This window comes from Rhinolophus ferrumequinum, chromosome 26 (assembly GCF_004115265.2).
Source record: "Rhinolophus ferrumequinum isolate MPI-CBG mRhiFer1 chromosome 26, mRhiFer1_v1.p, whole genome shotgun sequence".
Taxonomy (NCBI): Eukaryota; Metazoa; Chordata; class Mammalia; order Chiroptera; family Rhinolophidae; genus Rhinolophus; species Rhinolophus ferrumequinum.
Window position 1 is genome coordinate 16,586,321 of NC_046309.1, and position 26,263 is coordinate 16,612,583.

Sequence of the window (26,263 nt, forward strand, 5' to 3'; positions counted from 1 at the left end):
CTTTTAAAATAGAAAACTGTGTTGTAAGCTCCATCTAACAAGTCTACACACTGACTTTTGAAATACTGCCTAGACATATATCTCCGTTAACAATAAGGAGTTCCCTCTCCTGGGAGGAAGCGCTAGGCACTGTGTGTCTGGATTGCACTTGGGTGACCACGCCAAAGCTGAGCGTGTAAGAGGAATGGTTGGTTGAGAACAGGATTCTGGAGGCACTGCTTAGTGGTTTGCTGAGTGTTGATAGACTGGCCAGGGAAGAAAACCAGCTCACTCTGCAATGGCATTTGATGGCACTGGCATAGAGCAAGAGCTAGCCAAACCTGTGTGAGTGGAGAGAACCTGAAAAAGTCATGGGCAGAAACCACAGTTAGAGTACTATATGGCGCTATACTAACGACCTTTACAATTAGGTCAGATCGTCATCTGAATAGGATGGTTTAGGTCTTCTCATCCTATTCCGAGGGAAACTAGACTGGCTATAACCTGTCAGAGTCCCTTCTAAATCTCCCCAATCTGCCATAGTTTCTTAATTAAAAGATAGTCTCGTAATCAGTGCACCGTATTCTTTTTGTGCCAGCGATTAAGGGAAGTGATTAACCTTTTTTCATTGTCAGAATAGCAGACTCGCCTGGTATTTCAAATTTTTTATTTCACTGTGGCCAGAAATTACCTCACAATATTTTTGGAATGGACTTTTATAATACGGCATGACTAAGCTAACTATAGAGCTTAGAATATTTACCATTTTAATTTGTGTCTTCCTAGAAGGGAACAGTGTGCTCCCTCGGGAACTAGTGTGAAGAACCTAGCTGAGTAGTATGTAGCCAGGGTCGGACCAGGATTTGTAGTAGAGAGGAGTGGGTCATTCATGAGAGGTTTGGGGTCAGTCATTTAACAAAGGCCAACTTGGACCACTATTTCCACAGATAGTATGAATTCTTAGACTGAGGAAGCAAAATTCCAGTAAGATTACCTGTATACTTCTCTATTTTCATGACCTTGGGTTTGAATTCAGTTCTTGTCTCAAACAGTTAAATAATTGCTACTGTGTAGTGATCTATATCTTTTGAATTCCAGAAGAGAGAAATAAATTTCTAGTAGGGAAGTTTTGTAAAAAAAAATTTTTTTTAGATAATGCAATGAGAATTAAGCAATTGTTAAGAGCTCTCTTTTTACTGGTGTTATTCTGAAAATGAAGTTTTTCAGGATGGATTTTTAAAAGAGTACGTCTGGCAGTTGAGGCAGAACCTGCTTTCTCAGAAAATGGATACATCTTACATTATTTCTTCTAATCAGTTCCACAAATTTATGGGCTACCCACTGAGTGCAGGGCATTATTCTAGGTGCTGGAGATACAGCAGTGAACAAATTGCTCTCTTGACCCTTATATTCTTTGGGAGGAGAAGACAAAGCAAAAGTTAAAATGTCTGATAGCTTTATGCAGAGAATGGATGTGACAGAATTGATATAATAGCTAACCTTAGATTAGGTGTTCAGGAAGGGCCTCTGACAAAGTAAATTCAAGCTGAGGTTTAAATGAAAAGGGAAAAGAAGCCCAGCGCTGATCCTCCAAGATCAGGGATAACAGCATTCCAGGCCGAAGAAATTATGAGGCAGGCAGGTGCTTCGTATGCTCAAGGAAGAAGAAATAAGGCTGGGAGGCCGGGTGAAGAGTGAGACACGAGAGAAGGTCCAAGTGGGAGGCAGGATGACATGTCATAGGGTTTTGCAGGCCAGCTTAAAGGGTTGACTTTTATTTGTAATGAAATGGAAGAGTCATTGAAAGGTTTCAAGCAGGTTTAATAATCACTCAGCTGTTGAAGGGGAGCATCGGTACTAGTGGTTTGGGTCAGGGTTTTGGATCAGACACCAGGATGGAGCAACTCCAGTGAAGATACACATTGCTTTGAAGAAATTGGCTATATTAAGGACATCATACCAATGTGGGTGGTACCTAAGGGAAGCTATCAGGAAGGTTTTCGTTGCTATTTGTTAAATGGGAGATCTGAAGGATGTTTGTGTGCTCGTTGTAGGGAGTCGTCCAGAAAAGAGGAGGAGGATTGGAGGAGCGACGCCTTTGAGGTGCTCGGCTGGGGCAAGGCCAGAACACAAGTGGAGTGGTGTTGGAGAGGACCATGAATGTTTGAGTGAGCTATAGAGGCAAGAGAGGGCAGGAAGATGTGTGTAGGGAGGATTTTGTGCGGGAAAATGAGGGACCCTGTCAGTTGGGATTCCATTTTCTCAAAGCAGATGGGCATTAAGTCAAAGTGAGAAATGAAGAGGAACAAAGGGAATGGGAGATTCGCAGAATAATGGTAAAATGTACACGTCACTGGATAACGGGGGAGCAAGCTACAAGAGAATGGAGGGGGGAAATTACAGGTGATGGTGAAGCCACAAAAGGTTACTGAGCACACTTTTAAAAGTTGGTGACGTGTTTCTGTGTCTGTCCTCCTCGCCAGCCGAGAAGATGCAAACTCGGCGACGGCGGCGCCTGGCTCTGTTGCGCTAAGAGCCCTTCTCCCTACCTCCGTGCCGGGTAGAGTGCCTGCTCTGTAGAAGAATCCAGTTGACCCTTGAACCACGCGGGGGTTGGGGCGCTGTTGGAAATCCTTGTAGTAACTAAAGTCGGCCTTCTGCATCTACGCGTGCCCAACCGAGGAATTGACCCTTGGACAAGTGGGTTTGAACTGTGAGGGTCCGTTGAAAAACTCTGCACATAAGTGGATTTGTGCATTTCAAACCGTGTTGTTTGAGGGTCAACTGTATTCAGTGAGTGAGTGAATGAATGAATGAATGAAAATGGCTACTTAGTGGTACCCTCAAGCCCAAGTACAGAGAATGTGAATGATTGGTTCCTTCTCACTGCAAATGGGCATTTTGGAAGGGAGAGGGCAAGGAATTTTCAGAGGATTGCTAGAGTGATGATGGTGATGGCTCCTAAATTTTAAATAAGCATGGGGTGAAGATGGTGCTGGTTGGTAGGAAGCAAAGGGGAGGGTCAATGGATTAGAGTTCATAGGTGAAAGAATAGTTCATGGGATGGGAAGCTCTTTGACAAGGATTGGAGGCTGTGCTGGGAGCGGGGATGTCTGAAATTGATTTTGGAGGTCAAGTTGTTCGTAGAGATGACAAAGTTCAAGGTATGGGAGTGTGAATGAGACAGAATAGAGAAGAAGCTCAAAGAACTGACTGAGAGGCCAGGGTGTCAGGAGTGGGGTCTCTATAGGTGATAATGTCATTAAAAATGACAGGAGTTGGGGGCAGGGAGAGAGACTTGGGGACCAGGTGCTGAAGTTCTCAGTGACAGAAGAAGCCAGTGTTCAAATTGGCCCTGGTAATGAAAAACCTCTGTTACTGGTCTGTGATGTCTCAGTTCATTCAGCTTCATCTTGCTATTAGCCCGAGTAAAAATAGTAGTTATCTTTCCCTCCCTGTCCTCCAGGCCATTTTTAAGGGTAAGCCTTGCCTTTGTACATGCTTGCTTCTATCAGAAGGGTGTCCCTTTCCTTCTTCAAGCTGGATTATGTCAGTTTTAATTCTGCCTTTGGCAATTCATTATTATATACTCTTTCCATTTGCTATATAAAAATTCCATCTAACTTGCTGCTTAGGTAGCTCCTACTTTAACTATAGTAGGTGACCTCGAGCTTTTGAGCTGGTTATTAATTCTGACATCTTTTTGGCATTAAATCCATTCCTTGCCCGTTAGGATTGGTATCATAATAAAAACATGTATTCTTGGCTTCCTTTTTCTTTAGTTGAAGTGATATTCTTTTAAAAACAAGAGGAATGTCTTAGTCCCCTTTGAAAAGCTTGTTCACACAAGCTTTTGTTCAGGTTCCTGGTGTTGGTGAAAACCATATTGCTGGAAGGAACTTCAGAAATCCCATCCAGTCGCCTCATTTTAAAGATGGTACAAACGAGACTCAGGAAGGTGGAGGCGATATATCCCTACTAACTAGTTGCAGTCTACCTTCTGGCTTCCAGTCTAGTGTTCTTTTCCCCTAAACCAAATGGTCTTTTTAATCAACATTAGAGTAACTGTATTTCCCATTTCCAGTGTGATGGGCATTATAGAAAACCTAATATCCCATAATCAAAGTATCCTCTAATGCTCTTGACAATTCCTAAAGGATTAAGAGGTGGATATGCAGAGGTAGATATTTTCATTTTTACAATGAGGAGAGCGATTTGAAATTACTTGATTGAGCTCATTAAGCTAATAGTAACATTGAGTGCTTACCGTGTACCAGTTATTGGTCAAATGTTATACATACATTCCTTTAACCGTCATGACAGTCCTGGGATGTGTAGATACCATTTTTTAACCTAGCTTTATGACTAAGGAAACAGAAAGGAAGAGATTGAGTAACTCTAACTTGCCCGAGGCTCACAGAGTGGAACTTCGGCAGTCTGACTGGAGCCTGACTTTTTAACCATGACTTTGTTTAATATGAGGAACTTGAAATTGGGTCTCACAATTGCACATCCAGTGTGTTCTGTACTGCCTCTGACCATGAAAATAAAAACTGCCTGACTGAGACAGTGTGGTTATATGAATGACCAGGAGAGTGAAAGATAAAGTACGGAAACAGGAAGAGATCACAAGCTTCCAAAAGTGAAAGTACAGGACTCGACTTCAGGCTGCAGGTTTGGTAATCTGCTAAGTTGGTAGAAGGGTTATGCTGTGGAAGGATAACACTTCACCTTTTCTTAGTTATAAATGAACTTTTCTTATCCATCCAGCCCATTCCTCAGACTCCATATTATCAGAGAGAAAGGAAGAAACAGAACAGAGGACCCCTTGTTGAGTTTAGATCTCCTGAACACACACAGGATCAGTTCAGAAGTTCCCATGACACAGGGCATTGAGAGGGAGCTCCTTGCTTGGTTCCTCACCCAAGAAGAGACCGGCCCCGGTGCACCTCTCCCGAGTAGGAAAGGCTCAGCTCTCTGAAGAGACTTCTGCCCGGGTGCAGGCTGCCACGGGCTGGGCCTGGCTGTCTGAGGTAAGATGAAAACCTATCCAAGGGGATGCGCTCACGCACAAAGCTGGCAGAATCCCCACCCCTTTTTTATCTGGAACACCCCAACTCTAATCACCTCCTGCATGCTAGGAATGAAGATCCAAGTGATTGCCCTTAAAAATTTATAGTCTGAGATACTGCTAGGGGAGATAAGATTCGATCTTTAATAACTATATTTTAGATCATGATACCTACTCTAAAAAACATAGAATTAATCAGTTTGATTCTGAATGGTCTACTTTATGTGGGCATTTGTCCTGATGATGGAATATGAGAATAATTTAATGTATTCACTTACTGTTTTCTCCTAGGAATTCAGAAGCTTATCAATTTAAATGCATCAGCCATCTGCAATGCAGGCTCATTTCATCCCTAGACCAGAGCTACCGTTCCATGTCTTTGGCGCCTTTTCACCTGTGTACCTTAGAGTGGGTTTTCCTGGTTTCATGAGCCACTTGTTTTACCTCATTTTTTGAAGATTATTCTCAATGAAATTTCTGGGCAGATGACTGGCCCTAGGTATTTCATTCTATACACACAAATTTGATCTTAAAAAATATCCTTACAAATAAAAGGAGCAAAGGTGGAAAACAATGAATTTTTGCCTCTTTTAGTTACATATTGACCCCAATATCAGAAGTTATTCAAAAGTGTGCCTAACTTTGTACAGATCCCCTGCTGGGATTGGACACAGAAACTGGTTGAAATAAAAACCAGTTTTCAGCATGATTCGGCACAATGTTATTTACCTTCTCTACCTATTAGCCTGTCGGTCAAGGTTTGTTATTCTAGACAGTTGAGTATTGGAGTGGAACAAACCAAAAGCCTGGTGTATTTTTCTATTTTAATAATCTGTGCTTTTATTTTTGAAGATCTGTAGTTTTGCATCAACTAAGCATGATTTGGATTCTTCCTCCAGGATTATAAATCACCAGATTCCCTTTTGCTAAAAGATAAGAGGACAGAGGTGGTGATCTAAACATTTGTTTTGATTGTCCCCTTGTTTTTACAAGTGCTTGAGCCATGCCAGAGAAAAATTGTCCAAAAGATTTAAACAAAGGAGTTCTGAATTTTATCAGGTCAAAGCATCAAAATATATCCTTAGCAAATGTCTGGTAGTGCAGAAAATCTTAAATCATGTAGATTAAAAACGACGTGCTGCTTCCACTACCATGTCTGCATGAAAGCAGTTTTCAAAATACGTTCTTTTAAAATATCTTCAAAATAGTTCCTGGTTGAATGGAAACAAGCGTTGGGAAAGTTCTCTTGTTGCAGACGTATTCATTAGTGTGGCGTTAGCGTTGCCAAAAGGAAGGGGAACATGCCAGGGCAAACATCCTTAGCCCTGAGAACGTCCCTTCTCTGAATTCCTAGCCTGTTCTTTCTCAGTCTCCTCCCCTCCTCTTCCAGAAGTTCCATTGTTGCCATCGTTATCCAGAATGTAAATGGCTTTGCCAGAAATGCTATGTACAGCTTGTCCAAGAACAAATGTGCAGGAGAGCTGTACGCTCATTTCCATTTATTTGCTTTGGGTATTTTTCTAACAATTGGAAAAGCCTGGTATAGCAAGAGAGGATTGTAGTCTGGAAATTGTTTTTTTGTTAGGATTGGTCTAGCTGTGCTTGTTCCTCAGAGGCGAGGTTATAAACCCTGTTTCTGCCTAGTTTGGAATAGTCAGCGGATTTTGTGTCTCTTGGTGGTATGTTAGCATGTTGGTAGCTTTGTATTTCCTCCAAAATATTTCTGTACCTACTAAAAAATGTGCCTTACAGAATAAATTTCCTTTAAGGACTTAACCTTTGGGCATTTCCCTTTAAGTCTTCTGTTCTCAGAGCATTGGCCATTGTTACTAAATCCTAGATTTTTAGAGCTGATAGTCCCTTTCCAAACTGAGTAAGACTGGAGATTGTGGAGATGATACAGTCCTGCTATTTCTCTTTGCAGGTAGAGAAACAGGCCCACAGAGGGGAAGTGACCCGCCCAATGCACACAATTAAAAGCAGAGCTGGGACCAGCCTCAAATCCCTGTTAGGACTTTTCTCTTTCCAGTCAGATTCTGCCCTCTGTCTCAGAGCTCAGATACTGTTTTATACTTAGCACAGGCACTGGGGACTGGGCTCCAACCCATTTATTACTGAAGAATATGTTTCCTAAGTCCTCTTGGGCCCTCTGTATTATGTCCTCTTGGACTCAACCAAGCCAAAATCTAGATTTAATTGAAAACTGTGGAAACTGCATTGATTCCAAATGTAATCTCCAGGAAGCAGGCACCTTAACCTTTCAGAGACAGTTTTGATAAACATGTAAATCGCTTTCACTGTAGCTATTTTCTTGACTTAACACCTTTGAGGTTCCCTGTGACATAAGTTGTTGAAGCTTCATTCTTACTATAGGAGAGACAGCTTATTCCGTTTTGCTTGAGATTTGCCATTCCCCATCATTCTTTGCCCAGCAGGTTTCCCACCTCACTCAGAATGAAAGCGAGCATCTTTGAAAGGGCCTGCAAATGCTCGTCACCTCTCTGACCTCACTTCTAATCTTCTGTTCCTTGTTCACTCTGCTTCAGCTTCACTAGTCTCTTTGCTGGTCTGCGAACACGTCAAGCAAACTCTTGGTGCACTTTGCACTTGGCTGTTGGTGCTGTGTAGACACTCTTCCCCTAGATACTGAATGACTCCTCCTGCACCGCCTTCAAATTTAGTCACCTTCTCCGTAAGGTCCCCCCTGACCATCCTGTTTAAGATTGCTGCCCCCACCCCAGCAGTCCTATTCAGCGTCCCCTTCCTTGTGTTTTTCTCCATAACACTTGGCCACCTTCTAACAGCACTTCCATTTTTCAAGAACTCTCCAGATGATTCTTACCTGGAGCCAGCATTGGAAACTTCTGCCATACATGCTGCTTCAGTCGGTGTTACTTAGGAGAGTTGTAGCAGGATTTTAAGTATCAAGAATGAATTTTAAGTTCTTAAAATGCAAAGGTATTTCAAGCAAAATACCTTTCCCATAATAGAACAAGTCTCCTGAATTAAGTTTCCATTTATAGTGGCTGGACATTAATGTCTGCCACTCACCAGAAGGTGTCTTGGCCGTTATAATAGCAGTGTATTCCTTCCTATATGCAACTAATCTTGAGGACCGAGTGCCTTAGGGCCTGAGGGTCTTCTGATTTTTCTTGTAATGAATTTGTATTATTTAAATAAGAGTGTTTAAGATATGAGAGCTCAAGCAAAATAATGGATTTTAGCTACCTTTTTCTTTTAAAGGGTTCAGCACTAGATAACCAGTGTGTAATTAGGTCTACTTTAGGATGATTGCTGTTTATAATTTTTTCTTTGAAAATGTTTTTTTCAACTATTAAAATGACACTTTGTAGAAATTTTGGCAAATCGGAAGAGTAGTAGCAATAATGGGGGATTCTCTCAAAGTTGAATACCATTGACTTGTGTTTGTTTCCTTCTAGCCTTTTGACATTGCTGTGATGCTAATTGGGGTGGGTGGGGGGTGATGTGATTTGAAAAGTATAATGGAGAAAATATTTCCACCATGAAGAATTAAGCACTGTTAACAGCTGTACATATTTGCTTCCACTTTCCTATCTGTGCAGACTTATTTAAAAAAGGGAGCAAATAATATAGAAGCACATTGTCTTTTTAAAGGCATACAGTGTTATAGATATACTCATCTTTAATTACCATTCCCCTTTCTGTTCCCTATTCCCACCATGGGCCCTGCACTCTCACTGAAATAAATTACTTTTGTAAGTTTGATATGTTGGTCCAGTGCAGTTTCCATACTTGTTACCATAGAGAATATATAGTGTTGTTTTAGTTTAGTCTATCTAATGGTATCATGGTGCAACCTTTTTTCCCCTCAGCTTTGGATCTATCCAAGTTGATACTCCATTGGTCTCGTGCATCACCTTGGCTGTATAGAACTCCCAATGTCTGGATGCACTAGTTTCTCCGGTCCCTTTTAATAGGGTTGGATTTAAATGCTTCAGCAAATATCCTTATGGGTCTTCTTGAACACCTATTAGTGTTTTTCTAGGGTCATGTAGCTTTTTATCCTGTGTTTTCTCCTCTTAACATTCAGACATGAGCATTTCCATTGTATAATCTCTTCATAAACATACCTATTAAATCTAGACTTTGGAACAGCTTTCATTTCCTGAATGAAAAATTAATATGAAATTATAATTGAACACAAGGCTTTTCTTTTTGCATCAGAGTAATTTAAATATTGCATGGGTTCTCTTACTAGCAGTAGATAAAACAGTAAGCCATTTCAACACAAAGGATTGAAAAACAAAAATTAGATGCATAATTCGTTCCTTGGAGTGGCTAGAGTAAGCGGGGACTGGCATATCTGGGATTTCGTTTCTTATTCCCTTTCTCTAAGTCTAGAGAAGTTTGTTAGATTTTTTCTGAGACGTCCTCTGTCGCAACTCATCCTTGAGGGTCCTCTTCTGATGCCACTTTTCTGCATCTTTCTGACACCTTCCTCTTCCCTGCACGCTCCCTGATTGTGTCAGCTCTGAGCACGTTGCAGTCACTTGTTCGTGTCTCTCTTGCCACTGCTGCAGTGACCTCCTCGAGAATAGTGTGCTGTCTTATTTATGTGGTACCCTAAACATGCACAACGCCTGACACAGAGGCATTGACCAAATATATTTTGAATGAAGGAAATGTGAGGTCGGGGTTCGAGAGAGGGTGGGATGGGCTGTAGTGATTGATGGTCACTTTAGCAAGGAACTTCGCTTTGCTGAAAGTATGCAATGGAATAGGAAGTCTTAACAGGAAATGAGGTGATAAGGATGACAAATTACAGCTTTGACAGTGGGTCTGCCTTAGAATATTGTCATTCGCACGCACACAGACGCACCAGTTTTTAAGTTAGAAAATAATTTCTCCTTGGAATTTAATTATCACTATGTTAAAGTCTATACTTGTTTTTCTAGGAATAAATCAGAAAACTTGAATCTCTGACAGATATAGCCATCCTACAGTTTTTGTTTGGTTTTCTTTTTTTTTTAATACCTTGCCTCATTTCTTGGTTGCCCCAATTTTAATCAAAACTGAGTTTCCTGGAATGAGTAGACTAAAGTTAAAGGAAATATTTTAGTCACCATTCTTAACGAAACCCTCTGTGGTTTGGAAGCATTTCAACAGCTTCATTCATGTTCCGCACACAATGTAGCCGAGTGATACCAGTCACTGAGCTTCAGAAGAAGTTCAAATGCAGAACCTCCAAATTGAGAGATTGAACAAGAAAACTTGTGGGAGGGGAGTCAGAGTCGCTCTCTTAGCTTTTATCGTGGCACTACTTAGAAACCATTTAATACTATAAATTCTCTTGGCAAGTACCTTCATAGTTCAGAAAACTATTTCTTTTAATGATTATTTTGTATAAGAAGCTGCATTGCTCTCAAAGTTTGCTCATTTTTAAAAATAGAACTCGAACGTATTTTAAGTAATCGACACTGGCAGGATATACTTGTAGTCTTGTCAGTAACCAAAGGTCTAAGATTGAAGGTAATGACGACTTAGGGTGTCATCACCTTTTTCCAATACTAAAATTGTTCCTGATACAGAAATTCTTTCAAACTAATTGTTGTCTGGATACTTTTTGCTGCTAATGAACATCTCTTTTTACAGGATTCATGAATAAAATTTTCCATCCCAACATTGATGAAGCGTAAGTAACTTTTAAAACATTTCTCAATCTTAGCAGCGACTGCTCTTGATTAGAGTTCTCTCTCTTAATTATACAAAAGCCTCAGTTGTCTTTTCGGATTTTATCAGCAGAGGACTGTATAAATAAATGGTCACTTAAACTGTAGAATCCAGGAATATGATATGCTAAACCACTTAGTTCAAATTCTACTATGTTAGACTGCTTAGATTTTCCATTGTCATGAATGGGTCCTTCATTTCCCTTGGTATCTGCCTAGGATTGTGATATTCCACATTTCCCTTCTCTTTTTATAGACAGAATTCAGAAATCTGTTTCCAGTATGCAGATTTACTATTTTCAGCCCATAAAGTATTTCTCAATTTGTGAGAGTAAAGCAAACATGAGTGACTGTAGTTTCATTTTGGTTATTGAATCTTAATTATCCCTTTCTTTCCTTCTAATATTTTATTTAGTGATATTTTTAAATGTAATACCAGTGCCTCCTATTTTGTTACTTCCAGTGCTGTTTTAGAGTATGTGATTATTCTCCATTTTTTCCTTGTCGTGCACTAAATTTTGATGTTTCGTGCGTATGCACACCGTGGACGTTTGGGGTATTCTGAACCCTGTGGGGAGTAGGTTGTATACATACGTCATGCCCCGTTGTCCTGTGATACTTCTATGAACAAGATGTTCTCTTACGTAATCGCAACAGAGTTATCAGATTCAGGAATTGAACGCTAATACAGTACTTTGTAATCTACTGCCATATTCTAGCAATGTACTTTTTAGCACTTTTTTTCCCCATTCAGTAAAAGATCCAGTCCAGGCTCATGTATTATTTCATTTAGTTGTCAGGTTTCATTAAACTACTTCAGTTCCTTAGCTTTTTATAAAATTGACATTAGTAAAGAATATAGACGAGATATTTTATAGTAAGACTGCCCCTCAGTTTGGGTTTGTCTGATATTTCCTTACCATTAGACTCAGAGTATGCACTGCAGGCCAGAAAACCCCACAGTGAGATTATGTCCTCCTCTGGGCATCCTGTGAGAGGCACACAGGCCTTTGCCCCTGGTTACCAGTGTTCAGTCTTGTCACCTGGTTAAGCTGTTGTGTTGTCTGCTGTCTCCATAATACAGTTACTGTTTTTCTCTTTCAATCTGTAAGGAGACACATAAGACTTTGTATATATTCTGTTCCTCGTCATACTTACCCCAATTGGGGTAAATCTATTAATAGTTTTAAATCTATTAAAGGTATTTTTCTTGATAAATAAAATTAGTTGCCAGATACATGCAACTAACTTTCTAATTTTTTAAAAAATGCCATTCTTTCCATCTGTTTCAGGTCAGGAACTGTGTGTCTAGATGTAATTAATCAAACTTGGACAGCTCTCTATGGTGAGTTTGGCCATGGAATATTTTTCAGAGATTTTGAGACACTGCCTTAAAAAAAAATGTCGCTTGGCTTTTCTTCTCTGATTTAGGATGTTTTGTTGGGAATGGGAGGGGATTTTGAAGGCCTGGGTGGGAAAGTTTGATCAATGCAAAAAGATTTCTCATGCTTTCAAGCTTTGGTTTAGCAGAAATTTAAAATAATCTTGTGAGATTGTGAAATTAAGGTATAGTGATATACATATGCAGAGCATTTTTGTGTGTGTGTGTGTTCAGAATACATATTTATCTGTAATACCCTTTATTTTCAGGAAAGCTTTCAGGAATATCCCTAGGAAATGACATGCTGTATTAAGGTGTTTGAGGGAGTATCTGTTTCAAAGGCCTAAACCTCACTGTGAAGCAAAGAATAACTTAGCTTTACCTGCAGTGCTGAAATCGACATCTCTTACAGTGAATCAACAATGAATTGCCTAGCTCTGCAAAATACTCTGCTAAATATCACTGAGATATGCGAAGTATCAGATCTTCTCTCCCTGAGCTTGTAACTTGGTTGGGGAGGCTAAAACTATTTTAAAACATATTAAAGGTAATTAGGGATACAACAAATGAATCTGCCTATTCCCCCACATGTCCACATCGTCACACATCATAGACTCTCCCTGCTCTCGTGCCCCCACCCCACAGAGCTTCCGCTGAAGCTCCAGCTGAAAAGTCATCTCTGGCCACTCTTACGTTTGATAGCTCTTTTTGTGGTCTGCATTTACTTTCTATCTTGTGTTTGTCGCTATGCCTACATGTACTGTGCTACTAGATTATTTCCTGCCTTGAAAGCCAGTGGAGGTTCACGTCTGATTTGTCTTTGAGTCCTGGCATTCCTAACACAGGGCCTCACACCAGTGTGTTTGAAAGAATGAGTGGTGCAAACAGACAATTGTGGAGAGGTCCGAGGAGAGGAGGGCAAGATCACTTTAAGCTGGGGTTAACCAGAGATGGCCTCCTCTTGTTGAGGACTTGTAAGACCTTTTAATGGTTGAAGGTACATAAGACGTCTTATTCCAGCCACAATCTGCGAGTCATCTTGCCAGACATCCTTGTACTAGGACGGTGTGTGAGAGTCCCCGAGGAAGGCTGGTCACCCGCAGCACACCGTTGATCCTTGTTTTGTCCTCCTGATTCTGCTGTTCAAAAATTATTTCCTCTGCCTGGACTTCTCTTCCCTAAGCTTTGTGTGGCTGGTCCCATCTTTGCTCACCTCAAACATTACTTCTCAGAGAAACCTTTCCTAGCCCACTCCATCTAAAATAAAACCCCTCCCATAGCACAGCACCCTGTTTTAAAAATCTGTCTTGAAAACCAGTATTTGTTTAGGATCCTATTAGACACTTGTCCTATGAGATTGTAAGCTCCACAAGAGCAGGGATTTTGTCGTGTGTGTGTGTGTTGTGTGTGTGTGGTGTGTGAGTGTACCCACAAACAAAACACACACATGCACACAAGTGTCTAAAACAGTGTCTGGTATACAATAAGGGTTCAAATATTTGTTGAATTAATGAGTGAAGTCATCGTGCCCAGTACTATTTAGCATGAGAGGTTTAGGGAAGAGGCAGCTTATAAGGAGATGGGGCAACAAGAAGGAACATACACTCTGAGGCTGATTGAATGAATTCCTTTTAAGATGTGTTGTTTTTTTTTGTAAAACTGTCTCATGGCAGGCTGCCTGGAACATCTGATGTAATGATGTCTTTTCTTAAACTGCATTCACATTTTAGAGATGTACATAACAAAATACTACAAGCTGGTTCCAATTACAATAAAGTAAGTTGGACGTTAGTTTAACTAATTCTTTTACTATTGACCAGAAAAGCTTTGCTGATTCTCAAGTGCCTCACATCTCAGAACAGATTTATTATTTTTTTTAAATAATAGCTTCACTGAATTATAATTTACATACATAAAATTCACCCATTTAAAGTGTGTAATTCGATAGGTTTTGGTATATGCACAGTTACGTACAACCATTACCACATTTTCATCACCTCAGAAAGAAGCTGCACACCCTTTAGCTACCACACTCCTATCCCCCTAGCCCTAGGCAACAGCTGATCTACTTTTTGTCTCAGATTTGCCTATTCTGGACATTCTTTTTCTATTTCATATTATGTTTTCAGATTCTTCCATGTTGTAGCATGTATCAGTACTTTGTTCCTTTTTATGGCCAAATAATATTCCATTATACAGATAACACATTTTTATCCATTTGTCAGATGATGGACATTTGGGTTGTTTCCACGTTGGGGCTATTACGAATAAGGCCTATCAATATTTGTGCACAAGTTTCTATATAGACATGTTTTTATTTCTCGGGTATTTCCTAGGAGTGGAATTGCTGGGTAGAACTGTGGTAACTGTGTTTAACTGTTTGAGGAACTGACAGACTGTTTTCCAGCATGGTTGTACCATTTTACATTCCCACCAGCAGGTATAAGATGTTCAGAACAGCCTTTACAGCAGAAGGCCAACATAACTAAGGTTTCATCACGTCAGTAAGATGTTAGAATATATTCTCATGTTACCTCGCAAAGCATTTAGTAAGTAACGAATTAAACCTGACTGGTCAAAGTGAACTTTGATTTCTGTATTACATGTGTATGAGTTATTGTTAAGTGTTTTATAATACAAGAGCATGGACACACTAACATTATGGGTAAGTACAGGAAACTAGAGAAATATTTTTAGAATATAGTCAGAAGTATACTGTGCATGGGAGAATTGTTTTGACATTTTGCTCAAACCCAAATGTTCTTCATCAAGAAAATGTTAAAATTTTCTTTAAATTTAAAATGTGTGTATAAAAGTGCTGGTAGAAAGGATTGGTTCAAATCAACCTTGTTTCTTTTAGACTTATCTGATCTTGAGATCTAAACTAAATTTTTATTACAAACTGCTGAAGCCTCTGGTACTGAGGGTTAGTTCATAACGCGTGAATTCTGAAATCACTCAAATTTCTTGCTGTGATTCTTGAGAGCATCTTAGTTCAGTGGACAAAAAGAAATGTAATTTAATATGAAACAACTAATAGGAGAAAGTTGGCATATTAACACAAATATTCAACTGACACCCAAAATGCAACCAAAACTTGTTTCAACATCTCTACTGTATAACAGGGTAAAGAACAGGGAATTACTTGTAAAATGTCCTACAATTAACTATGCCCCAGGGCATGTGCTATTCAATGGATATACATATTTATACTGTAACAGCAATTGCAGTTGAAATTTCAGATTTATACTTACATAACCTGATAATAAACAATGCTCAAGTTTGTAGTAAATTTAGTCCTCTATTCCACGCCCTACGTGCCAAAAGAAAATTGATTTCTGGTAGCCCATTTGACTTATTGCTTCTGTCCTCATCTTGTTTTTCTTTGCCAGGTATGCGTGCAGTTTATTCATTCAGAAGCTCAAAATCCGTGTAATTATAATGTGGTCACCCAGTGATTTTTAATTTTACATTATTTAACCTTGCAAGAGAGCTAATTACAGTGGGTAACTTGGCTAATTTTATAAAGATGCTTGTCATCAGTATGAAGTTACCTATTGAGCATGAAGTTTCTATTGTTACTCTCGTGACATTAAAAGGAAAGTAGCAGATGCCATCACAAAATTGATTCATTTTGGCTTCCTGTTTGATAGCATCTTTTTTTATATCCCTTCCTGCTCTTCCAGACAGCAGTGATAAAAGCTCTGGAAAACTTAAAATACAGCCAAGAGGAGCTGGATTTCAGTTTCAAAAACAACTAATTTTAAAGATTGATGGGAGGAAAGTTCATTAAAGCCATCGGTAGCTTTTTAGCTCCCCTTCGGTTTTTCAGTTTTCGTTTTTACTCCAAGATATATTTTATCCATAACTGTCTTTTCAACCCAAACTCCTGGAAGCTCAGGTACCTGCACTGCAATATGGCTTTAATTCCCCCCCTCACCCTTCTGGGCCATGCATACTTGTCCACCTGCAAGTTGTGTTTCTCTCTCCAACTTTCATTTTACTCATTTCTTAACTGACGTGGTAAATTACTTATTTTGTGGATTGAATTATGGATGTGTAAGGTGGAAGACAATTTTCTTATAAAATCAGGCGGTTTATCATTTTATCCTCACTCTTAGGGTTGCTAGCCAATCGACTGCACACTCCTCTTATTGTGGTGAGAAAAATCAAGATTTGGGAAATTACTTCCCCTAGGTCTCCTGGAGAGTCAATGACAGACAAATGAAGTTTGACTACAACCAAAGGAATGCTTCAGAGACTTTGAGATTAGAATTAAACAAGAAAAACAAAGTTTCTTTTCCTAGGCATCTAGAAAAAGTTTAAACCATGCATTTATTTAATAGTACTATGCTGTGGCCTCATGAATTTAAAGCTGCTAAATGGATGTCAGCTTTCCCATGTTGGAAATACTTATTCCATCCAATGAATCTTTCCAAACAATTCAAATTTTGGCTGAAGGTAACTGTATCTTAAAATTATGCTTTCTGTTGAATTAGTGTTTGCTAACTGTGTTTCTAGACATTTTAGTGTAGTTACACAGACACCAGATATGTCTATCTGTCTGCCTGGATGATTGGCCAACAACTACTGTTTGAACAGGCTTGAGAGTGCAGTATTATTGATCCATCTATGTGGGAATCACAAACATAATCCTGCCTTTGGAACAGCTGGATGTCATTATGAGTCTCCTAGAAAGGCCAGGTAGAGCAGTTTCTTTCAGGCACTATGGGAGAAATGTCAACTGTAGTAGATAAAGAAGAAATATGCTGAGTTTTGGATTTGATGGCTTCAACAGGACTTAGCTCCACGATCCATCCGTGTTATGTGTCTGCTTGGAGGTATTCAGCCGTGGGGTGGGTATGAGGCCCAAGAGTTTAATTAGCTATACACTTTAAACAGGGTCCTTTGGGATTGAACAACTTAGTAGAAATTCTTTTAAAATACCACATTCACATTCACTGGTGGTCAACACTAGAACACTGGAGTGGTTCAGGCTTTGGATCATGGGACATGAGCCAGACTGTGAAAGACAGCCACAGCTCTATTCTACTTCCTTTGGAGCTGTAGTTTTAGGGCTCAGTTGTGATTATATGGATTTGTTTTCTCTTCATTTGCATGTGATCACTTTGTATAGGTAAAGTCTTTCCCCATGCATGGCCACTTATCTTGTAATTGTGTGAAGTTGTTCTTTTTTGATGCTAAGGACAAACTAAATTATTGTCTAGTAATTAAAAACTTTAATAATGAGTTTTAGTATGACTAAGAATACCCAACTAGCTAATTATATATTAACTGCCCTCATTTCTGGCAAGTTAATAACAAATCCTATTACCATGGTTTAGCTTGCAGTCTTTTAAGGTAAGCAGGGTTATACCAGGTTTGGACTAGGGTGACCTCTAAAGAACACCTAAGTAAGGTGGGAAGTGTTCTGAGATTGACGTGCCAACAAGGGGATTGTTTTTTAATGAACAAGAGCCTGTTTTCTTCATTCTAATACAAATAGTAGCATTCATTTTCTTCTGCAGATCTCTACAGTTTAAATACATTGGGCGGGGGGAGCTGCAATTAGGCAATGGATGGGAGATGGTTTTCTAAGTTGGTAGAATGCTTTAAACTGTTCCATGTTATGTAACTCCACGCCTCTGGTTGTTGATCTGGCATTTAGCAGAATATATCTGGTAGTCCTCCAGGGTTTAGTACCCAACATCTTTGACATTGCTCTTTCCCACATAGAACAGAAATACCTGTTTTTAGGTTGGAATACTTAAAAACTGTAATGCTACCACTAGCAAGATTAAGTATATCATGCATAGTGCAAAAATCCTTCAAAGATCTAACTACTAATTTCTGTTAATTCCTACTAATTGCTCTTTGTTTTGAGAGGTGTGAGGAGGGAGGCTCTGTTTTTTGCCTGCATGACCCTCTTCATGAGACCTCATTCTGTATTTAAAAGATTGCCGTGGACTAACATAAGAACATACATACATCTGATGAGTTCACACTTCTTGTATATTTTATCCATAGAAGACTTTCTCAGTTTAGTAACTGGATACATTCTTGAATTTATAGTCTAGCAGATTGGTGGCTGGATATATTACTCCATTAGCAGCATGTTAGCATTCAGTAAACCAAATATAGTATGGCAAGCCGTGCGGCCAACTGGTTCTGTGCCCTGGTACCACAGAAAGTCTTAGTGGTGGCCTGCTCCAGCTCGCCACACGTATGCCCTCAGAACAGCCAGAGAAACAGGCTTTTCCTCATTAAAGCTGGGTTAAATTAGTTATCGTGGAGAACGTTATTTTGAATCCTAAAGCCGTTTCTTTGAAGTCCTCCTGTCTGTCTGAGGGCATTGGCTGTACTGAAGGTCTCAAGGGCATGTCTGTCTTCTTTTAGGGCCGAGGGCTTAGCGTGTGTTTTTCACACATCACTGCTTGTCAGATACAGTGCTGCCCCTCTGGCTCATGAGGTACATAGGTTTCTGACTCCTCCTGTGGGGCATAGAATTTTACTGTTTCTCAGTGTTCACAAGACTGAGCAGGAGAAAGTAAAAACACTCAAATCCATTAAGATCGCAACTTCTTAGAGGCTGATAAACGAGTAGAAAAGTGAAGATCTAGTAGTTAACCTAAAATTATTAAATAACTGAAGGAAATCTGGAAATTTCATTTTCTTGTTTCAATATTATTTAAAAAATCGACTACATGTATATTTGTACATGTTTCTTATACATATAGTAGATAACACATACACAATACTTGTTGAATGCATGAAATGGAATTTATGGTTGGGTTTTATTTTGAACACATTATAAATTCATGACTTGCTTAGCAGTTCATGATGAATTAATTACAATTCCCTGTAAGATGAGCAAAAGTCAACCAATGGGATTTTGAAAGGTCAGCTGCTGATTTTCTGTAGTAAATCAAGGATGTGAATAACATGGTTGAAATTCCAGGTGATCCCAATTTATTTAGCCATTAGTTGCAGCTATCATGCCAAAAGCCCAGGGCAAGAGATCCATGTATGTCAGAGCGAATCAGTTCTGGATGCCCAGATGTTGGTCCACCTTTTTACCTCGCTAATTGTGAGCTTTTTCTTCCCCTCCTTTCAGCCCTGCTCCCTATTGAATTACAGGACAGTTAAGTACCTTAGGGAGTTGTGGCTAGCTCAGGGATTCTCAGCTTGGGAAGCCAGGGGTCTTCCTCCGGGGGAGGGGCCCGGTGAAATACAAGTTTGTTTGGATGACATGCTTCTGGAATATGAGGAGTTGGGAAGGCAAACAAGAGGAACTTGCTCTTGAAGAGAATGACCCGAGTGATTGTTTTAAGGAAGCTGATTACAAAGACAAGAGTTTATAGCCTGGAAGGCCCATTAGGAGATGGTTGCCCTGATCCAGGCCGGGAATGGTATGCTGGCCTTGATGTAGTCACGTGCCAGGGGAAACAGAAGAGGAACTAGATGCATTTTATTAAGACAAGTAGCGAGTCTGGGAAACTGATTGATAAGTGGAAAAAAGGAGGAAAGCCCAACCATGGTCCTTCCGGAGGTTTGGGGCTAAGGAACAAGGCGTTGGAGTCAGCCTAGCTATTAGGAGAAAGGAATAGGTTTTTAGGGAAATAATTTTAGACTTGTCAGGTTTGATAAGACCGGAAATACAAAGGATAGGGCGGCCTGTTTGCTCAGTGGTTAGAGCACAGTACTCATAACACCAAGGTCGCTGGTTCGATTCCCAAATGCGCCAGTGAGCTGCACCCTCCACAATTAGATTGAAAACATCGACTTGACTTGGAGCTGATGGGTCCTTGAAAAACACGTTCCCCAATATTCCCCAATAAAAATTAAAAACAAAAAGTACAGAGGATCGATTAGAAAGATTTTGTAGTTATCAGCATAGACTTATTATAAGATGATGAGCTTCCCAGAGTAAGAGTGTATGAGGCTAATTCTTTTTTTTTTTTTTAATTTTATTTATTTTAAGTGTGATTTTTTTTCCAGGACCCATCAACTGCAAGTCGCGTAGCAGTTTCAATCTAGTTGTGGAGGGCACAGCTCACAGTGGCCCATGTGGGGATCGAACCGGCAACCTTGTTGTTAAGAGCTCGCGCTTTAACCACCTGAGCTAACCGGCCACTCCATGAGGCTGTTTCTTAAAATACAAATACCACAGAATTCACACTGCTGTGCAAGTGGCTGATGTCTTTCCAAACAATTTTTTCAGTATGTTATCTGTTTGGCTTTAAAAAGAAGGAACCCAGGGCCCTGGACATCTGGGGGACAAGGAGTAGATTTAGAAAAGGGGGTTAGATAGGTGGCATTTGAGAAGGGAGCAATGGCAGTGCCTGTACTGTGTGATGGTTGTGTTTTGTGAGTTACAGCTCTTTGCGTGTTACATCGGAAAAACAAATGAAGATTATGCAAGTGAAAGCCTCTGAGAGGACTGCCTGCTTGGTAATAGTGGTTCCTGGTGGGGCAGAGCTCGTGAAGCTTTGGGCGCCCACAGGGTTTCAACCTGAAGATAGCAGCAGGCTTTACAAAAGTTGCCATTTTAATTTTCAAAGGAAATAGAGAAAGAAGAAATAACTTATGGTCACTGGTTCGTAAACAGCCAAGAATGACACATGAGATGTGTGATTCATTCCCTCTCGTGTTTTCGCCTTTAAGCAATGCGCCATCTTTTTGTGAGTCACCTGGAGTAGAGTGGCTTTACTTGAAGAATTGGTGCTTTTTTTTTTCCAGTGTGACTCATTTTAATTAACATGTATTCCTCGATGAAATTTCTACTCTAAGAAGATGACATATTTGTATTAATATTTTAGTCTAGTCCTTTGATGCAGTTTGAAGTCTATTTTTTATAATCAGTTTCAGTCGTGTAATTCTTCCTTGTAAGGAACTGCAGTGTTATACTTCTCTTTTTGCAGATGAAGAAATTGAGATGCAGAGAGAAAGAGACCTGCCCAAGGTCAAAGAGCAAGTCAGTGGAAGGCCTGAGATTAGACTTGTGGTCTTCCAGGTTTTTCCTCTGTTGTTCACCACTAAGGAGCCAGCATCCCTGTTGCTTGGGACAGTCCCGCCTGATGGAATTTACTCTACCCAATGTCACAGTGTGTTAGGTGTATCCGTCACCACCTCCTCTACCCTAAAGCAGCCCTTTGGTCCCCCTCTAAAAGGGACCCACTTTTTCCTGCCCATGGTTTGGAATACCTCCCCCTCGAGGAAGTGATGGTTACTTGAAGGGTATGCAGAAAAGAACCGTGAAAGGGTCAGGGCAGGCCACTCAACTAGAGCCTCTTCAGCTTGGCTGCCAAGACATTTTCTTGAGCCAAAAAACCCACAAGCAAATAGCCCTCTTCCCCTTTGGTCTCTGGGGATAGGGGGTACATAGGGTAGGTAGTGTTTCCTGGCTGTGTATTTACAGACAGACACACACACACACACACACACACACACACACACACACACGCCAGCCAATCCTAAATCAGAATCTCTGAGGTGGGTATGAGGCCTCCGCATGCATATTGTGAAACAACTACCAGTAATTCTGGTGGACAAAAAGGTAGGACCAAGATTCTCCCAAACACCATTGCTTTTGTATGAATGGGGTCAATGATGGTGCCTTTGATGAGAGAGTAAGATCTGAATGTTTCTAAAAATGAAATATGAATATACATCACTAGTGTATGTGCCTAAACGGAGGTATGAGCGTTGTGGTATTGTTACGATGAGTACTGTAAGATCGGGCAGAAGAATCAGTCCTAATGGACTGCATTTTGGGAAGTGCTGATTTAGTCCAAGGCAAAAGGAAGAGCTGTTTGCTCATCGTAAACCGTACTCCTCAGGGATCTCGGGACTTCTTTAAGAATGAAGGCAGCTGATCGTAATCTCTAGATGGGGTGACCCCTGTCTGGCTCTCTCTCTTTCAAAAAATGGAAGGTTCATGTTTTTTAAAAAATATTTTTGAACTGATGTTTTTATTAACAATTGTAGGGGGAAGGGTTCATTTTGATGGATTTTTCCAAAGATGAGTATCTTTATTTCATTTTTGGTTTATAGTTCAGGTCTCTTCTGCCAACAAATCTTGAAAGGAGATTTTGTGCACATCTGCATGTTTGCCAGAGGTTTCTTTGGGGAGGGCCCTCTTGGTGTGATAACCACTGTACTAGCCACTTTTAGGAATGCTCTCTTGCTTTAACATCCTGGCCTTCAAAAGCTGTCATCGTCACCTGAAACTGGGCTGCATACTTTTCCTTTTCTGCTCTTCCATTTTACAGGCATGACTCTGCACATCTGTAAAATGGATCAAAAGTATGTTAATGCAGGAAAAGTAGACACAGGAAAGAAGAACCAATAATCAAGGGTTCTTTTATTTGTTTGAGACATACCTAGGCAGAGCCCCGTACTGGTGCCTTGAAAAACTTCAAAGTAGTGAGGAAGGGTATAAAATATGTTCCTGGAACACGTGAAACTCCTAATTATAAAAACATGTTGTCTGCAATATTTCTTGAGTCCGGAAGCACTTCTGAACATTATTTAAAGCGAATACAGCCAGGACTTTATTTTTTTAAAGGTTTCATTGTTGCATGGTAGGTAGGAACACTCAGCTGCTCATCTTTCTGTGCAGTACCTGAGTGAGGACGTGGCAGGAGAAGCCCCGTTCGCTGTGTGCAGGTATCTGAACTTCCTGTGGTTGAGCCACTTGAACACAAGCAAGCACACTGGGAAATGCCAGACATTTCGGCCACAGACGCCTGAAACACTTCGAGACCATCCTGCTGGCCTTGAACTTGTGGCCATCTCTGAGGGTATTTTGATGCCGAGACGTGGGGAGCTTGTGCCCTCACGAAAGTTAAGGCAATATTCACGTTATCCATTAACAGAGGCAGCATAGTAGATAGGCCCAGGTTTGAAACCCAGCCCCTTGAGCAAGTTACTTAACCTCTCTGCCTCAGTTTCCCCATGTGCAAAACAGAGATAGTAATGGCAGCTACCTCATTGGCACTAGTGAAATTAAGTGTGTTTGTGAAGTGTCAACATGCCTGGCTTGTAGTCCCCGCTATGTAAGCATCTGTTGCTGCTGCCACTACTGTTACTATTACCCGTGTTACTGGAACTCTTACTAACTCTGATCTGGGATCATGTTCAGTTTGTAAACTTCCACACCCCTTGTTTTTTCTTCTTAATTTCCTTACCTTTTGGCATTTTCTACCACTGCCTTATTAACCTGCCTACTCAAGAATAAGAGGAAAAGAAATTTTTCAGACTTGACATGTTGTGTTTCATGTCAAACATATGTAAAAGTGGAAAGGACATGTTTATAGGAAAATGCTATTTTTAAAGGTAAAAAAAGTAAAGTCATTTGCAGTGTGAGAAGTAGAAATTACAAGCCTATTGCCCTGACATAAAACTTAAATATCATATATATGTGTGTGTATATATATATATACACACTATACAGTTTTAATTCTAGAGGACATACCATTTTATGTACTTTCTCCACCCAGCATTAAGGCAGAAACATTCTTCTCTGTCCTTTAGCCTTTACAAATAGTTTTCAAATCTTTGTTTTCAATGGTTTTGTACCGTGAATAATTGTTGGTTTGTTGAATATGTTGCTTCCTTTTTGAAAAAATTGTAAGTACAATAGCAGTGAAAATCTTACTACAGATGGTTGGGGGTTATCTTGGAAGGTTATTTGGTGGTGGAGGGGTTCTTGTTTTGTTTGCTTTTTTGACGAGGAATCTCTGCATTTGTTTCTTGGTCCATGGGAATCTTACTGTAATGTGGTTCGTTGTAAAGTTAGCTTTATGAAGGTGAGAGAGCCCCAGTCCATGTAATAACACCAACCTGCCGTGTGTCAGTAACACGCGAGAACAGGACTGTGCCGTGTGGGACTTGCCATCACATCACTTCTAGACCTGAACTGTCCAGGACGAGATCTGCTGGCCTCATATCGTTATTTAAATTAATGAGAATTAAATGAAATGAAAGATTCAGCTCCTTACGGGCACACTAGCCATATTTCACGTGGTCAATAACCACGTGTTGGGTGGGCAGCTGAAATACAGAACATTTCCATCGTTGCAGAAAGTTCTGTTGAGTAGTGCAGCTCTAGCTTATTCTCTCTGACTACTCCGTTCCTTAACCTGACGAGGAAGAGCCACCTCCTGTTTCTAGCGTTTTCTGGAGCAGATGTCGGCAAACTTTGGCTGCCTATTTTTGTATATAAAGTTTCACTGGAGCACAGCCACACCCATTTGCTTACCTATTTATGGCTGCTTTTGTGCTACCACAGCAGAGCTGAGTGTTGAGTAGTTGTGACAGACTAAATGTGGCCCATGAGCCTAAAGCATTCACTGTCCCTATACAAAAAGTTGGCCATCCCCTCTCATCTAGACCAGGGTTTCTCAGCCTCAGCACTGTCGACATTTTGGTCCGTGTAATGACTTGTTGTGAAGGGCTGTCCAGCGCATTGAGGGGTGTGGAGCAGCTGCCCTGGCCTTGCCCCCCGAGATCCCAAGAGCAGCACCACCTGCCCCCCTCCCCTACCCAGTTGTGACAACCCAGCATTTCTCAGACATTGCCAGACGTCCTCTGGGGGGCCAAATCACCCCTGGCTGTGAGACCCATGAATCTAAAGTGATGTGGCTTGACAGAATGTCCATTTATAATATTGTTCATTCTACAAAGAAAAAAGTCCATTAAAAGGGCAGAAGAAATTGGTTTTTCTGCCCCTGTACATTAGCGTTCCCTCCAGAAACAGAAATGTTTCTTATATCGTGATAGAGTAACTAGAGTGGGGCAGAGAAATGGAAACACAAGGTCCCAAAGTTCACTGTCTGCTAACTGAGGAACGAATAGGATGGAGGTTACAGCATCTCTGAAGTTACCGGGCCTACTTGATAAACTACTACGTGACTGCAGGGTTTGAGCTAACTGTGTCTGCAGATATCATCTGGAAAGAAGGGAGTTAATGTTTATGAAAATGATAATAAATGCAGTAAATTAGGACTTATCTGTCTTATTATTTACTATTTTAAGTGGTCCATATAGTTTCCTACCCTCATTACCCAGAATAATTGAAAAACTGGTTACATTTACGTCCATTAGAAGTTAACGAGAATTGAATTAAACGTCAAGACCTATAAAATTGTGTTCAGTTCTTTTACAATCTGGTGCTTGAATACTTTTCAGAGTGGGGCTTTTCAAAGCTATAGAAAAGGGTGATATTAAGAGAGTACTTATTTTGTAAGAATGTAGAGTGCTGTAGAGTATTGGGGTACAAGTTTTAATTAATGTAGTATTTCTAAAGTCTCAGAAAATAGAGTGAATTGGAATTGGGACAATTGCCTTTCAGAGTGACTGTCAGGTATATCTTTACCTGGTTCTTCAAATTAAATTAAAATTTTTTTAAATTGGTATTGAAAGGAACATGTAATGTAGATCACATGTAACAGAGCACAATTACGGGAACACCTCCGTGTGTCTAGGAAGGGAAGCGGTTTTGACCACTGAATTAGTGGATTTCAGGTGAACGTGCTTGTTCTGTGCATGATGCATTTCTGCTTGTTTTTTCAGATCTTACCAATATATTTGAGTCCTTCCTGCCCCAGTTGTTGGCCTATCCCAACCCCATAGATCCTCTCAATGGTGACGCTGCAGCCATGTACCTCCACCGACCAGAAGAATACAAGCAGAAAATTAAAGGTGAGAAGGCAGATAGTTTAACCTGGAGACAGAAGAACTTCAGTCTGTTGGGCTTTGATCATTGAAAGCTCTTCTCAGTTGCTAACAATGTTTCTTAGGCCTAAAAAGAGACAGCCTCTGTAGTTCCAAGGGTCAGAGACGACCTTTGGAAGGTTGGAGGTACCGGTACAGAAGAAGGGAAGAAGAGAGAGCGAAAGGAAAGATGAGAAAGTGGAAGCGTTCCCTGTTGGGTGGTAGCAGATGTAACCCTGCCAGAAATCTCTGTGGACACCTGTCCACAAGAATCTTTGCTTCCATTTGCTTCCTCTTGTAAAATTAGAAAATTGGACTTGAGAATAAAGTATTAATTGGAAGGTATAATCTCACATTTGTTTATAGACAGTATCATCCTGGCCCTTGAGGAAAGCAGTTAATTTG

At 40.3% G+C, this 26,263-nt stretch overlaps 1 protein-coding gene across 2 annotated transcripts in view; it reads left to right on the forward strand.

Moving 5' to 3' along the window:
• Nucleotides 1-26,263, forward strand: part of UBE2H (ubiquitin conjugating enzyme E2 H) — a 94,459-nt gene that overhangs the window by 61,883 nt on the left and 6,313 nt on the right. Inside the window, exons 1-4 of one of the 2 annotated variants that reach the window (XM_033099115.1) lie at nt 4,988-5,012; nt 10,685-10,724; nt 12,054-12,106; nt 25,718-25,846. In XM_033099115.1, coding sequence (XP_032955006.1) covers nt 10,690-10,724; nt 12,054-12,106; nt 25,718-25,846 — 217 coding nt within the window. In that variant the 5' untranslated portion in view covers nt 4,988-5,012; nt 10,685-10,689. Of the gene's footprint in view, nt 1-4,987; nt 5,013-10,684; nt 10,725-12,053; nt 12,107-25,717; nt 25,847-26,263 lie in introns of those variants that run through there. The other variant, XM_033099114.1, reaches the window with a different exon arrangement.